Source organism: Lygodium microphyllum, chromosome 8 (genome assembly GCF_053477565.2).
Source record: "Lygodium microphyllum isolate KBCC chromosome 8, Lygodium_microphyllum_v1.1.10, whole genome shotgun sequence".
NCBI classification, from domain to species: Eukaryota; Viridiplantae; Streptophyta; class Polypodiopsida; order Schizaeales; family Lygodiaceae; genus Lygodium; species Lygodium microphyllum.
The window spans coordinates 75,297,062-75,313,603 of record NC_141142.1 but is presented as its reverse complement, the minus strand read 5'-3'; the positions used below and the strand labels follow the sequence as shown (position 1 = coordinate 75,313,603).

At 39.6% G+C, this 16,542-nt stretch overlaps 1 protein-coding gene across 1 annotated transcript; it reads left to right on the top strand.

Moving 5' to 3' along the window:
* Positions 1–816: 816 nt before the first annotated feature.
* On the top strand, positions 817–13,515 carry LOC148032464 (D-xylose-proton symporter-like 3, chloroplastic). The gene is made up of 14 exons (XM_087683136.1): positions 817–1,292; positions 1,592–1,670; positions 2,400–2,459; positions 2,555–2,621; positions 2,739–2,863; positions 10,267–10,368; positions 10,448–10,813; positions 10,896–10,943; positions 11,122–11,184; positions 11,331–11,411; positions 11,525–11,623; positions 11,781–11,918; positions 12,955–13,131; positions 13,212–13,515. The coding sequence occupies exons 1-13, from the start codon at positions 1,207–1,209 to the stop codon at positions 13,102–13,104; spliced, it is 1,464 nt and encodes a 487-aa protein (XP_087539262.1). The 5' UTR covers positions 817–1,206; the 3' UTR covers positions 13,105–13,131; positions 13,212–13,515.
* Positions 13,516–16,542: the final 3,027 nt, after the last annotated feature.

The following is a 16,542-nucleotide window of genomic DNA, read 5'->3' as shown; positions in this document are numbered from 1 at the left end:
TCAATGCTAAAAAAAAATCTAGGCTTAACGTAAATGAATTGCAAAATGTTGAAAAAAACCTTCAAAATTTAAGGAATAAACTTCAAAGTTTAAACTTTAGAAAAATAGTAGCCATAAAAATGGTAAATACATGGGAGTGATTCCCCGAGGGTTCCCATTTGAAAATAGTTTTTAAGTTAGAAAGTGGTTTTCAATTCTCCTCTAAGGTCACACAAGGGTTTTTCAAAAAAACTCCTTCCCATTTTAGCAAGTAAAAACAAAAAAAGAAACATGGATGCTTCTTTTTCTAGCCATCACATATATTATAACATGTGACTTTGGGGAAACATTTGAAGAGACCTTGTACAACAATCCAAAAATAGGTGGGCTGAAGGTTTTTGTTGAGAACACCCTCGAAGAGCGAAGGGGGGCGGGGCGGGGGGACGGGGGAGTGATTTTGAGAAAATGGGGGGTGGTTTTGGGAAAAATTCGTGAAATCCCCATGTGACATGGAAGGATTCTTAGTCTTGTAGAAAACCCACTCAAACCCCCCTCCCCCCTCGGAAAAATTCGAGGGGGGAACAGCTCCATAGAATAAGATTAAAAAAACCCCTCTGAATTTTCAAGTTAAAGATTTGTGTAATTGCTGCAATAATTTTGTATAAAACTTTACTCATTTATTTGTTGGTATTTTTAAAAGTTGATTTATTTATTTTGGGTGAGCACTCTAGTCTCTCACTGTTGCCAATTTGCCAAGAGTTCTGACATCCGCTCCTGGCTGATGTGCCCTTGTCCAAACGTGTGCTATTTATAAAGACTAAAGTTGCTCACAGTGATTCTTGTTTTTGCTGTCGATGGCGAAAGGCTAGGCAGCCATGTATGATGCCACTATTCACAGTCAACAGCAAAACCAACTTAAGTAAGTCTCCATCCAACCCCGTATATTTCGAAGGAAAACCGCCTGAGAGAGAGAGAGAGAGACTATTGACCTCGAGTTTTTTGGAGAAAATGGTGCCGCATCCCCGAGAGGACATGCTTTCCTTCCTTCTTCTCTTGTCCTTTCCAATTTGGAGCTTAAGGAGCGGGGCTTCCTCGTGTGCGATTTTACGTGAATTCCCTCTCATCACGAGCTTCACGGGGCGATATTAGCCCCCGCATGCTCCTGTTCGCAGTAATTCAGCAGGGCTTAAGCTCCCCTGATGAAATTGTGAGCGCCCATTAGGCACCATGAAAGCAGAGGATCGTGTTCCTCTCTTGGAGTCGCAGAGGAGGCTTACTTCGAAAGGACACAAATGGACCTCCGCTTTATTACCGTAAGTACACAGAGAGAGAGAGAGAGAGAGAGAGAGAGAGAGAGAGAGAGAGAGAGAGAGCTCTATTAACGTCCTTTGGAGGTCAATATTGACATATAGGACAAACCAGTGAATTCATTACATTCCACCTCGGGTCATCAGAAAGATGATATGAGAGAGAGAGAGTGTGTGCGTGTGCGTGTGTGCGTGTGCCAAAAAAAAGGTGGGCATTTGCATACCCTCGAGGTGTAACGGTTCAAGTAGAATGCATACACCTTCATCCATTCATTTCTTTCTTCTGACCATAATTTTCCTTTCAGGTTTCTTTTCCCAGCATTGGGAGGACTGCTGTATGGATATGACATTGGGGCAACCTCATCAGCTAGATTATCCATTGAGGTATTGTTCTGTTATGTCTCAGATGTCCTCCGATCCAGTTGGAGAAGACAAGGCATCTTCATTTTCCGTGTAATTCGAATTGGTAGTCAATTACACTCTAGTGTTACTGCAATGCCGTTTTTAATCTATTGCCAGCAGGGCATCATAGGGCATTCAGGATCGGTTGACACAGGCATTGATGTTAAGTGGTCGTTTGTCTGATATGAAATATTGATGGATGGCCACAATTTTATGGTTATGAGCGCCTCCAAGTGCATTCTGTTTAAAGTGCCTGAGGTAGCTTTCACAGAAGAAGTGAAGAATGTGCAAATTCAATATATCAAGCACCTTATTATGGTGGCTTTCAGAAAGTGAGGGGAGTGGAAATTTTTCATAACAACCACTTCATTTCAGACATATCCTCTGGATGAAAACTAGGGACCATTTATACTGAGCAAGCTATGTCCAAAGAATGTACGTCCTTTACAGCTCTTGGGTCTTGATCATTTACCACATCATTATGTATCTACTGCCAAGAACCCCCCCAAAAAGAAAAAAAAGGCAAGCAAGTCATGCCATTGAAAAGTCAGATGGACAGTCATGCCAAATTTTTGGTCTGTCGGATTTTTGGTGCCCCAAATTAAGTCTAGTTGATCAAGTGTTTCAGTAATACTTGGAACTATGAAATTTCAGATAGTTGGGCTACATAGATTGTGTCTGACCTTATTTCAATGTAAAATTTACATGCAGTCTCCTACACTTAGTGGAATTGACTGGTACAAGTTGACCCTGGTTGAAATCGGGCTTGTGGTAAGCTGCATGTTGTCTCAGATAAATTTTTCCTTCATTTTTTCTGCTCAACTTCTTAAAAGTATGTTAACAGATACATTCTGAGTTGGTTGCAGGAAAGTGGATCATTGTACGGTGCTTTTGTTGGTTCTCTTTTGGCATTCAGTGTTGCAGATTTCTTAGGTCCTTTCTTATCACACACAAAAAAGGCCTCTTTAAGATCTGAATTTGTCAAGATAATTTTGGTTTGAAAGTTATATTTTGGGCATAGTCCTAATGGTCTGTGTTGGGAAACTGAAGGTCGTCGAAGGGAATTGCTTGCTGCATCACTGTTCTACATGCTTGGCTCCCTCTTAACATCATTAGCACCAAAACTTGCAGTGCTTCTAGTTGGGAGATTGGTATATGGGTTTGGGATTGGTCTGGTAAGTTTCTTACTCAATGGGTTTTACACCCTTTAGACTAGGTAAGATGACAAAGTTTGGACTGATTGTCAGGTGCATGACATTTAGTTTTGTCCAGTCCCCCAAATTGGTTTTGCATACAAATTTCCAATTGATCAAGGCTTGAGATGAGCCTTTTCCAGCTTCTTTGTAAAAAGCATTTTTTTGTTTTATCATAGAGGGGAGGACAATTGGATTATATAGAAGTTTTTGACTCTGTATGGAACAAGAGGTACTTGTACTCTGCTCCTTAGAATTATTATTTTGATGCCATTTATTCTCATAAGCCATATTAGAACATTGATGTGAAAGTTCAAAACCTTTCTCCGGCTGGCTTTGATTACATAATTAAGACCGTGTTTAGCTTGCATGACCTTTAAAGGCCACTGGTTTAGTAAATCATAAAAACTGTTATGGGTAAGGGCATATACTTTGGAAAAAAAAAATCTAGGGAAAACGAAGAGAAACACAAAATGTAGGAGAACACAAGGATTACTGTTTGTAGAATGCTCAATGGGAATGAATGAATATGAAGATGTATGATGCAATGTGGGGCCTCAAACCTCTCTCTCAAGGACCGGGGTTGAGGTGAGTTGAGAGTGGTGTTGGAGATGCTGTGAATAACTTCAAGAATGTTTCATGCACATGACAGATCCTGAAATGCAGCAGCAGCAGCAGCAGTCCACCAGTGATGATAATGTTGAGGGCAGCAGTGGAGGGTGAGACACAGTTCTTTGGGCAATAGGATACCATAGGTGACTTTGGGAAGCAAAAGCGTGTAAGTTCTCATGGTCATTGGAGGTCCATGGCCGGGGTATTTTGTGTTGGGTTGTCTTCAGGACAGTCTGGGTTGACAATTATTACCTGAAGAGTGAAGCACAGTTGGTGGCTCTTGACAAAAAGGCATGGGAAGTTCAAAACCCTTGTGAATTGAGTCTTGAGAGTCTGGTTTATGAGGCATGTGAATGGGGGCTAAACCATTAAGCTTTTAATAGCTTTAATCCTGAGCTGTAACACACATGCTTTTTTAATGATGATTTTTGGGTGTGATCAGAAAAATGATGCCATCAATGGCAAAAGCGAAGCAACACTGATCAGAAACAATGAGTTCTTTGAGGTGCCTTACGAGGCAGCATGAATTTCTTTTTGGTCTGTTAATAGCCATGGCGGACTGCTTTGGAAAGCCATAAGGCTTTTTACAAGGCTATGCGTGCTTTAAAGCATGGGACATGCAGCCTGTATAAGTAGGACAGGTCACTTTGTGCAAGAGAGGGAAGAGGACGTGAGGTGGCATGGAATTTTGCCATTGAGAAGGCAATGAAGAGTAGAGTTGGTGAGCGAAGGAGGAGTAGCCCGAGACCTAGCAGAGGAAGCCAAGGCAAGAGTGTTGTTTGTGGTGGAGTGAAGCCAGTAAGAGCCTGAGCTGTTGGAAAAGGCAAAGAAGTTGAGGGGTAGCTGCACGCTAGGGAGAAGAAAGAAGACAAGAAAGTGGTGAAGCTATCATGTGTGGAAGAGGAAGCTAAGAGTCCGTGAGGCTTCAATTTTTGTGGGTTGGACGAGACTTTGGACTTGAGGTCTAATTGTTGGATTTATGAAAAGCTTCTACTTGCCTAGTACTCTAGGAGATTGCAAAGGATTGTGATGTTCATGCTATTGATTTGTGGGTTGTGGGTTGAGAGTTTGATTCTTTTGGATGTGGATTATGAATATGACAGAACTATCATGTTTGAAGACAAGAGTTGCTTTGTGTTATGGTGCTTGAGGTGATGTCTATACCAAAGAGTTCTCTCCCAAAATTTATTGGCATCAAATTCATCTCTAAGTGACTTGTATTGTGGACATTTATACATGGCGTTCCACCTGATCATGTCCTAAAGATTGTGATGTTGTATCCAAATTTGAGCTATACTGTGGTTGTACTTCCTATTTTATACGAGCATCAACCCTTTGAGTTGCTTACTAGTTTAATGTAGTTGATTGCAATTGAGAATATCTTTGTGACTCTTCATTTAACTTGTCACAATGTGCATTAATGGTAGCAACCTTGCTAGCCGGCAAGTTTGCAACAGGATAGCTGTTGTCCAAGCTTGTGGATGTGGAATAGGCTAAGTGGTACGGTCCACAATTGGAAGGTGGCAACCTTTGTCGCGGGCACCTATCTTGGATATCCAAGAATATAACAACTAGAGATTGGATAAGAGGGGTTGGGGTGGGTGTGAATGAGGCATAAGAGTTTTGTAAATATTGAGTAGTAGTCATGCTTCTTGAAGGAAGGAGCATTTGAGTTTGTATTGAGCTTCACAGTGGAATCTAACGGAGTAGCCACTAGTCATGCACAATGTGGGAAAAACTAATCCACTAACTAGAGTGCATTCTTTTGTTGTGACATAAATATATCCTTAAAATGTTGCACAACCTACATGCTCGAGAAGTATGAGAGAAGGCCAAGATTTTGGTCATCTCTATAGTGGAGCCAAGCTATGCTTTGATGTATGCACATGTAGATGTGTCAGAGAAGATCATCAACATGCAAAAGTGCCTAGCTGCCCCCTCTGAAGTAGATTCATATTTATAATTTTGAATCATAAGGGTGTTTCCATGAGATTTAATTGAAATTGTTCATTCTATGGAACCAAGATTTGGGAGCTTGTTTCAGCCCATAAAGAGCTTTCCACAAGTGAAGGGACTTCTTTTCATGTATTGGAATCAAAAATTGGGTCTACTATCATACATGTAAGAGATTCAAGATGTTCAAGAGAAGTGAATCAAAGGAATATGAAGAGCTAGAGCTTGAAGATGAATAGATAATGTGGGATATTAAAGAGGAAGAAGATTCAGAGGTTATGGAAGGTGATGAAGTCCTTGAACTTGCAGAAGAGTAAGAGACACATGTTGGAGGATATTTAGGTTTGCAGGGGGTGGGTGTCGAGACACAGTGTGTTTAATGTGTGAAAACAAAAAGGCTCTTTAATATTAGAGGATTTTAGTGTGTACCTATGGGATGAATTATTTAGTAATTTATGTGACTTGTCAAGAGTAAGTCAGTGAATGACACAGTGTACACTGTAAAGTACTAGTTTATATGCCAAACATGCAAGTGATTGACATTAAGTGTTAGAGACCATTACCTGTGTACTAGGACTCATTTTGAGCGGTATAAGTTTTCAAAGCCGAAAAATATCGAAAAGTGATGTGTTTACAACAAAGTAATATTTCTAGCTATTTAGGGAGGATTTTTGCAATTTTTCTCGCATTGGCTTGTTGATCAGGTTTGTTTGCTTTGATTTGAGTACCATGATGACCCTATTTTGAGTTCATATGTGAAAGTTATGGTTGAAACAGGTTGTAGCTAGGCAAAGCAAATAGTAAGAGTTTGGAAGGCAAAAAGCATGAAAAGCAACAATGAAAAGTAGGCTTGAACTATTGTAAATGGTTATAAATAGAGATCTAAGCCATTGTTTGGCAAATAATCAAGTGATTTATTGCTATGATTAATAGGATTGAAGTAAAAGAGAAGTGATTCTATCTTTTTATGGGTGTCTTTGGCCTAGAAAGGCTTGCCTATAAGAGGTGATATTTGGGACAAATCTGAAGATTTTTTTGATCTATTGTTATGGACTATAAGTTTTCCTTATTACTTGTTGTCATAATTTCTTTCAGGTTGTAAGAGTAGTGTTGAGCTATTGTCTCGACAGAGTTTGCTTAAGCTATTGTCTTAGGCATAGTGTATTTAGTTTGGAGGGATTTTATTGCAGTTGTGCAGAAGAGTAATACAATTGCTTGTTGAGTCTATTTGTTTCTTGTGTTCTACAATATATTCAAGAGTTCTTGTTCTAGTATTTCTTTCTTCCATCCGTCCTTTCTTTTTTTTGATCCCTAGTGGATTTAGGTGTAGACCTTTCCAACCCTCGACACCGCTCTCTGGTGAAATGGTAGTGTACTCCTATATGCTTTGTCTTTAGACTGATGATGGAGTTAGCACCGAGTCCAATGGCACTTTGGCTGTTGCAAAAGATCACGGTCGGAATGTTACATGAAAACCAAAGTGCTGCCAATAGTTGACACTCAAATTCATAGAATTTAGGCATAGTGGGCTTTTCAATCGCTTGCTGAATAAAGTGAAAATATTTCTTTGGGAGCTTGTTTAGGAGCAATGTGACCTAGTTGTCAAAGGACTTAGGAGCCCTTGTAGTGGAGAACTCAGCCTGGGCCACGAATCCTAAATTCTTGGAGCTCATGGTTGAAATTGATACGACAGGTCCTATTCCAAGTCGCATAATGGTCAATCTGGTGTTCCCACTGCTTAGATGCAATGTCAAAATGTTGAAGTTGTGAGTTGAATTTAGGAAGCAAGCCATGCATTAACTCAATGATGGTTGGGGCATTGCGTGCCTTCCAAGAACGGATAATCCTAGTTGGAACAAGGTTAGGGTTTGGTTGGGGATTGAGCCCTTGTACCATGTTCCACAAGTTTCGAGTCTAGGACATGTCTTATCATCTTTGATGAGGTAGTATAGTTAGAGGTGTTAAAATGAGACTTATTAGTGAATGTATGCTTGGCTGATTAGGATGAAGAACTATGAGGTGTTGTGTAAGAGGAGTAAGGAGGATAGAAGGGTGGGTAGGATGGATAGGCAAAACTGGGATGAGAGTTTCTATAAGCTGCCAATAGAGGAGGTAATGAACCCAATAACCCTGGTCAACTATTGGTCAAGACATTGGAACATAACGAGAAGGTCTGCTAGGTATGGTCATGTGGAAAAACTATTGTATTGATTGGTCTACACTCCAGAATGCTTGAGGGGATCCCATGTGATGAAAAACCTGAAAGTGTGAGATGGAGGTTGAGCCTTCCCCATAGGTTCATGTGCACCATCTAGAGTGTGATCATAGAGGTCCTAAAGGCTGTGCCTATGTTTGAAGAACTAGTTGATGTAACGTGAGATGCTACATGCAGTGTATGAAAAGGAAAGGTGAAAGGTGTGAATGGAGATGCATCAAAAGAAGTGGGTGGGTTTTGAAATTGAGGTGTGGATGAGAATACATTAAATTGACTTTTTGATTTTAATGGTGGAAATTGAAATGTGAATGATGAAGGAAAAGATGAATATGATTATTTGCGAACTTCAAAATGACCTTGGGAACTAAAACTTGAAGGAAAGGAAGATGAAGGAAAAGGATAACCAGATTTCTTTTTACAAGCACCTCTTCTTGTGTTTACATACAAAAACCAACCCTCTTCAGGATTTAAATTGTAGTGAATAGTTTAAAGATTTCCTTCATTTTTTGATCTTTACCCAAATCTTGCTCGAAAATGGAAACACTAATAATTGAGAAGTAATAGCAAATGGACCTAGCACTGGAGTAGATGGAGGAGAAGAGAAAATAGACTTATACTTTGTGCTTGCCTCTCCAATAGGGTGGCTGGTCCCAAATGGAGCTTCTGATCTTTTTGCAAAATCAATAGATTTGTGCACTGAATCTAGAGGAGAATAATCAAGTTTACCTACTAGTTGTTGTTGAGTTCTATGCATAAGGATGAGGTCGTACTTGACTCATGAGATCTCGTATGGTCTGTGGACTCCAGTTTCAAAACCTCACAGAATAAGCTGTGAGGCTGACTTTTGTGGGGTTCTGGGTAGCATGAGTTGGAGAGCGTGTTGTACTTTGCAGATCCAAAAACATAGCAAATAACTTGTGAATGTGTCTAGCAGCAGCAAACACAGATCTGGAGAGTTTGGATTAGTACCGGACGTGAGTGAGACAGCTTGAACAGTGGTAAGCAAGCTGTAATCAATGAAGACAATGCAGATGACAGCAGCTGGAGTAAAGCACAGCAAATATACTGACGTGGCAGGTTGTACAACAGGTAGGATCAGCAAACGCAGGTTCTTGGTCGATGTGGACAGCTGGGTGACAACTGCAGCAGACTAAAGACAGGCTGGAACAAGTGGAACAGCAGAAAACCAACCTGCAAAGTATGCTGAACAGTGTAGACTGGCTAGAGAAGGTGTGTAGCAGCAAAATACAGCTTGTCTGGCAATGGAAGAAGGCTGATCAGTAGTTGCCAGCAGTAGGAAGATGTCAGAAAGCAGTGCCGGCTATAGACAATAGGTTGAGTTGAGATATCCTCTATAATCAGGGTGTGGACAGCAAAGACAGGGCACCAACAATTTGTAAAACAAGATAGGGCTGAGTTGTGGTCAGCCTATCTGTTTATAGATGAGTGGATCCTCCCAAATTAGGGTTTGGCATATGGAACACAGACATTCCTTAGGAATACATTTCTTTTTTTTATGAGAGTTGGGTAAATTTAAGTCTTGGGGCTGTAAACTTGAATTTGCATAATCTAAGAGAATGATTTGTCCATTCCAGTTTTTTGGAAGTAGGGGTAGAGCATAGGAATGGGTGGTGCCATAGTAGCCAATCGTGGACTCCCAGCCAAAGAAGGGGAAACAAGGAGAGAATGGTATGAAGTTGGTTAGGAGGGAACTCGGTCGCCTGTTAATCTACTTCACAATCTCTATCTCGATCTTGGCGCTCTTTGCAATGATCCTCATGGTCATGATGGTCCGAATACGAGTCTTCTCAATCTTGGTCGTCACTTCGATGGTCCTTGTGGTCTCGATCTAGGCAATCCTACCAATTATACTGGTTTGCCATCTAAACGCAAAGGCACAATGTTGTGGCTGATGATAACTACTTGTCAATCTGCTTCACAGTCTCTATCTTGATCTCAGCGGTCTTTGCGACGATCCTCTTGGTGGTGATGGTCAGAATGCCGATCTTCTCAATCTCAGTCATCAGTTCAATGGTCCTAGCTGTCTTGATCCATGCAATCCCACCAATTGCACTGGTTTGCCATCTAAGTCCTTCATAAATACTTGCAAAAACAAAGACACAATATTGTTGCAGATGATAACTACCTGAAAAGGATGACATCAGTGTGCAAGGGTCCCACCTAGCAGCTTTACAGTAGATCTATGATGACATCAGCAGTGAGAGGGGGGTGTAACTGAGGCAGAATGTCAAATCACTGCTGGAATGAGACACTTGGCTGCAAAACAGAGTGTAGGGTGAGCTGGGACAGAAACCACAGCTTGCAAAGGCTGGTTCTGATAAGGAAGTACAATGGATGGGAGTAATGCCAGTCAGATGGTATACCCTTTTGCTGTCTTTTATTTCTGAATAATTATTATTTAGAAGAATAGCTCAAGTGAATCTTTAAGATAATCATCCTCTTTTTCTCCAGGGTGCTTGCTCTTTACCATGTTTGGTATAACGTGTTCACTTTTCAAATCTCTTTGAGTTCACCATGTGTTTTTTGGACTAAAAGCTTTACATCAACATGGAACTTGTAGCAATCCACTTTTGTTTATTGTCAGACAATGCATGCGGCTCCAATGTATATTGCAGAGACATGTCCAACTGCGATACGTGGGACACTGATTTCTATGAAAGAGGCCTTGATAGTTTTTGGGATGCTGGTAAGTCTCCTTTCAAAGTAAGACCTTTAGAAAATGGAAGATGCTCATTATATCTCAACCATCAGTTCCTCTGTGACAGGTTGGTTACCTTGTTGGCTACTTGGCAGTAGAGGCAGTAGGAGGATGGAGGATCATGTTTGGATTTGCTTCACCCATCTCCTTGATTATGATGTTGGGGGTGTTATGGCTACCTTCATCACCTCGTTGGCTCATACTTCGTGCTTTCAAAGGCAAAGCAAGCCTGGAATCTTCACAAGAAGATGCTGTTAGAGCACTTCGTAACTTGATGGGAAAGGATGTTGATGATGAAGTCATTCAGAATCAGTTATGCGAAATTATGCAGTCACTTGAAGTGATGAGCAGCAAAGTAAGACTGCGTGAAATCTTCAGAGGCACGAGCCTGAAAGCTTTGACTATTGGTATTAGTCTAGTCTTATTCCAACAGGTCTGTCATTGTAGTGCCCTTGTATATGAAATGCTTATTTTGACTTTGGATGTAAAGCACTAACTGTTTAGTGCACTTTCAGTTCACGGGACAACCAAGTGTGCTGTACTATGCGGCTAAGATATTGCAGGTGAGGGCTTCCTTTGTTTGAATGATAATTTTTTTGACACATGCTGTTGAAGACTTGGATTTTGTAATTCATTACAAAAACACTACATATGTAAATTTCAGTAATTGGAGCTTCTGGATAGATTAATTAGGGTTATGTTTCTTTTCTGGCCTTACTTACAATGTTTGGTACTGGACAGAGTGCAGGATTCCCAGCTGCCTCAGATGCTACAAAGGTCTCTATCATTCTTGGCATCTTCAAGGTACAGGATTCCTTCTCTTCACAATTGAACATTATAGAGAAAACTAACACAGACCAGCTATTATTGCATGATTACTGACTGATTATGCAAGAGTTCCATTACTGTTTCTTCTTTACTAGTTGCTACAATCAAACCCTTTGGTGCAGATTTTCATGACACTCATTGCAGTTTGGAAGGTTGATCGACTAGGTAGAAGACCTCTGCTTATTGGAGGTGTAAGCATTCTTGTAAGTCTTACCTCAAAACATTTACCCTGTACAGTAATCTTACATTCTTCATATCAGCCAAATAAATAATCTAATTGTTGCTGCTACTGATTCTTTTGGTGCATGCTCTGTAGACGATTTCCATCTTTGTTCTGGCTTTATATTACGCCTTTCTACCAGGAGCTTCAGCTTTGGCAGTGGTATCTTTGCTTCTTTATGTTGGTGCCTACCAGGTAGCATATCTGTCAGAACACTTCAGTTCAGGTTAATTGAAAGCTGTACTATGAAGTTCCTTAGAATTGTAGTGTTTAAGTGTATCATCATGAGATCTAAATCATGGGGTGATCCTGATGATTGTGCTGACTTTCAAATTATTCCATTCCTTTCCAGGTTTCATTTGGACCAATTGGATGGATTCTGCTTTCAGAGATTTTTCCACTTCGAACACGTGGATGGGCTTTAAGTATCACAGTCTTACTGAACTTTGCAGCAAATGCAGTCATGACTTTCTCTTTTTCCCCCCTCCAGGTTAAACTTTACCGATTCTTTTGCTCTCTTTGATCTTCGGTCCATTCAAACAAAAAAAGAAATCGACAACGTTGATGGAAGAAAGACACACCCTCTGATTGCTCTCACACTCACGTGTACCAAATAAAACAGATATCTTTTTACTGTTAAGGGGGTAGGGAATTGGACAAGGATTGGTGTGAACTAATAGATTGTCTTAACGAATCAGATAAGAGCCAGCAGTGCTTTTAAACTTTATATACAATCCCCTAGCATCAGGTTGGCATCATATGCCAATTCCTCAGATTCTTTATTCCTGTTGTAACTAATTGGTTTTCCTTAGCATATCTTAAAACTTACAGTGAGGGTTGTGGTGAACTCACTTTAGACATTTTGACAAGAATGACCTTGTAGATGTTAGTTAAAAGTGATGGCCTTGGTGAACAGGCTTAGACATTTTGACAGGAATTAAAGGCCTTGTAAATGTGAGTGAGTGTCATTGGTAGGTATGTGGTTGTTGCATCCTTGGGAGGATAGTAAACCAGAAAAATGTCGATAACATGTATACAAAGATGATGGTACACAGACATATAGCAGAAAAGCATTTTTTAAAGGCAAAGTTTGTGTCCAATGATATGGACATTCAGCAAAAGTTATTAACGTAGTGCGGGGCACCTGGGTATATAGAGGACTTTAGGCTTACTTGGCAGACACATTTATTCACCAGGCATGATTACATGAAACTGTATGTGGAAGATTGCAGCAACCGACACTGTTAGCTGGAATGAAGTGCATTAGCAATTGAATACAACTGCTTATTTGTTCTGTATTGTGGGATGCCATGCCTGTGCTAGTACATGCTTGCTTACTAAATACAGCTCTCAACATCACATATATTTGAATTTTAATTTATTATGCAAATTCAAATTGCTTGCAACTGCAACAGTTTTCCTTTATGGCAATCTGGTTGTGAACATGGGCAATAGATGCTGATGCAACAAACATCAATACATTGAATAATATGTCATTGACAGATTTCTTTTTGATCTGTACTCAGGAAGCACTGGGTATAGCTCCAACATTCGCCATATTTGGAGTGGTAGGAGTTTTTGCAATCATATTTATTATACTCAAGGTTCCAGAAACCAAGGGTTTAAGTCTGGAGGAGGTCGAGGCAAAGCTTGCTATGGGATTAGTTCCTTTATAACCGCCAATTCATTTCTTGTAGATGCTGGTACGTTATAGTCTTCAACAATAAGATGTATTATGGTGATGGTCCAAAATGCCTTTGCTGATGCTTCATTTGTTTTTCAGTCCATAGGGAAGCCGGAAGATAGAATTCACTTCATTACACAATTGGCACATCACAGCCTGATTCTTTTAACCAAAACAAATAAATGTGAGACTCCGGGCTGTTGGTCTCTCTTCATGAAATGAAGGTCAAGGTCTGTCCAGGAGATGAGGACAACATATTAAGCACATGATCATGTACTTCTACAGACACAGTCAAATGGGAAGTTAGAGGGCCATTTAGCATCATGGTTTCTTTCAACAAATTTCATTCAGACAATTGTACAGCATGTTTTAGTCAGAGTTAAATGACTTTGATTATTGTTTCTGATGTGCAATCAGCAGTTTTTAAAACATGCTAAGCAGATTGTTTTTTGTCCAAGTTGCCCTTTCTCACGACCAGCTAGCATTCTACACAATTTTTTATGAAGGCATATGATTCAAGCAAAAAATTTTCTCAGCTCTCATGATAATACTAATAACCTTGTTAAACTATTTTCTGCTCGTGGGGTGTAATTGAAGAGAGAGAAATGTTATGCCACGAGATCGCATATTTTATTATCTGTTGTATAGATGCTGCTTGACTATGATAGACTGGATCTAATGGCTTGAACTTGAATTCCCAGATCAAGAGTGGTAAGGAAGTTGCTTGCTCAAGGCATTTGAAGTCAATAGCCACCTTGCCTACAGTTTTGAGTAAATAATGTATGGATATTAAATGCGTAACATGGATGACAATGACATATATGAAGGAAAAAACGAGGTTTGCAATTTGAAGGGGTTACTACAAACTAGTGATCCATGAAATTGATGCAAATCAATTATTTTGTGCCCCATCTTGAAATAGTGATGATAGTAATGGCCTAGATACAAATAAATGCCATTTTGTTTCATGGCGGACGAGAAAGTACTTTTCATCTATCCAATGACTACAAATATCAAGAATCTGTAATGAGTGCAAGGTCACTGCAAGCTGATGTAGAACTAGGGATATTGACTATTTACAAGTCAGCATAAATGTGTGTGTGACTTGTTTTTTATTTGGCATGGGAAAAATGCTTGTAGAAACGAGATCGAAGGCTAAAGTAAACACCTAATCTTCTTTCTAGAAAGGGCAAAATATTAATGTCTTCAATTCATGATCCTTAGTATCAGTTTGAGCTTTTCATTTGTGGGCAAACATAAGAATAGGATAATTTTTAACCGGTAGTTGTGAAGAAATCTAGGTATTGCCATTTTTGTGACTATTTTCCTTGCAATGGAGAGGACAATTTTAAAGTTACAAGCAAATATTTAGACTTGCTTGCTTGTCGTCATGCCCTTAACTTGGCTTTGTTCACAATTGGAGGAAAATTTCCATTTCCAATTAAGGGATTTTTCTTGGATTGAGTAATTTATGCCAACATTTTTTTGTTTAATGATGGATTTTAAATCCAAGATGCAACATCTTTGTCTCCATGTATTTCTCGTGGTGTTGTTTATAGTTGTGTTTGATGTTTGAACATGACATGTTTTACAATTTTATCACAACCTTGGTATTTTTTTTGTGAAGCATCTAATTTATACAAGCACTCCCTATATTAATTTCTTTTCCTCCTGAGAACTTAAAAGCTTACTTGGTGCAAGCCTTAATGTACAGATCGAGTTATATTGGATTGATTTTCTTTTGCATCAAAAGTGATATTTGGATTCCATGGAAAATGACTTAGTATTCTATCAAGAGAACTTGTAGTTTACTTGGTTGCAAGCCTTGTCTACATTGAGTTATCTTGTGTTGAATTTCTTTTGCATCAAAACTGGTATTTGGGCTCCATGGAAAATGACTTAGTATCCTATCAAAAGGACTTTAGTTATCTTAGTGGAAGCCTTATTTGCACATTGAGTTATCTTGTGTTTTTTTTTGGGGCACCAAAAATGGTATTTGGACTCCATGGAAAATGACCAAGTGTCTTAATGAGTGGTTGAACATAGGTCTCAACGTTGTTAATTTGCATACAAAGTTATTGATCTTGCATCAACATTAGAGGAAATATGGATTCCAAAAGGGCCCTTTAGTTGAGGAGTAAATGCTTTTTCTAATTGCAAGAGATTTAAGGTGGACTAGTGGGTATGCTCATTTTATCTACTTTCCTTTTTCCCTTGGACACCAGTACTTATAGGGTTGTTCCCTTATCTTTTATTATAATCGAACTTCTCACACCCTCTCTAGAAAGTGATTTTCTCCCCACCAAATCCTCTATGTCATATATAGCCAAGAATATAAAATTTTGGTGTTTTTTAGCAAGAAATGTTTCTAGTTTGGGTATTCTCTTTCCTTTGCTTTGCACTATCTTTTTATAAGATCTCTCCTTTTATACGCACATAGCCATAGCCACAAAATCACTATTATCTTTTACATGTCTCTTGGCTTCTCCCTTTCTTCCATTGTGCATTTTGACCACTATTATATAGTCTTCTTACTTTCTCTTAAGCGGCATTTTCCCTCTCCTAAAGTAGCATTTCTCTCAAATCCATTCAAATGGCATCTAGATGTCAACAATTGTATCATCGTGATTCTCTCTGTTTTTTGTATGCAATACAGAGGATGAGCATGGTTGATGGGAAGGAGCAATGTTGAGAGATTGCTTTGGCTTTGAGAGGCTTGGGACATGCCTTTACAAGTTTATATGATAAAATGATGGTGTAAGTTGGGATGGTAATCAAGCTCATCACTAGTACCAAATTGTTGATGAAAGGAAATGGTAAGATGACAGGGGGTTGATCATAGGTGGTGGTTGGCAATCTTGAAGAATCGATATAGGTGGTGGAAGGTACTCTTTAAAGTTAGCGTAGAACAATAGATATTAAATTCCACCATGTCACGTTTAGACAGAAGCAGAGGGGTTACTTGTCAGAAATAGGGGGTTTGCTCAAGTTGAGGATCTGCTTCCTCAGAGTGTGAGGAGGAAAGGCATAAATTACCATTCATTGAACCCATGGCGTCTACTCCCCTTGTCCTAGTAGCATTGTTTCAAGCAATGGCTGTCCTTTCCTTATCATTCATTCCCTCCTCACAAGAGTCATCACAAGATCAACAGAGTGTCCCAAATTTAGCATCACAAGATCCCGCACAATAGCCAGAAGAAGAAAACTCGATCCATGAGACGGTAGCTGGTCCATCCTCTACCTTCGGGGACTCTAGTAGAAAATTGGATCCATGAGATAGTAGCCAATCCATCCTTTGCCTATAGGGACTTCACTATAGCCCCCATAGTTCCCATTGCCAATACTATCCCACAGATTAAGTTCAATCTTGATACAAATCTCGACATTAGAGATAGAGTGCATTAGGAAAAAAATGAACTCACAAATGGGC

Bases quoted from the DNA above. Each gene is read 5' to 3' on its own strand.
- LOC148032464 (XM_087683136.1), top strand. From the start codon at position 1,207: ATGAAAGCAGAGGATCGTGTTCCTCTCTTGGAGTCGCAGAGGAGGCTT. The intron at 2,460-2,554 runs GTAAGCTGCATG...AGTTGGTTGCAG, and splicing joins TGGTTGAAATCGGGCTTGTG to GAAAGTGGATCATTGTACGG. The intron at 10,944-11,121 runs GTGAGGGCTTCC...GGTACTGGACAG, and splicing joins ATGCGGCTAAGATATTGCAG to AGTGCAGGATTCCCAGCTGC.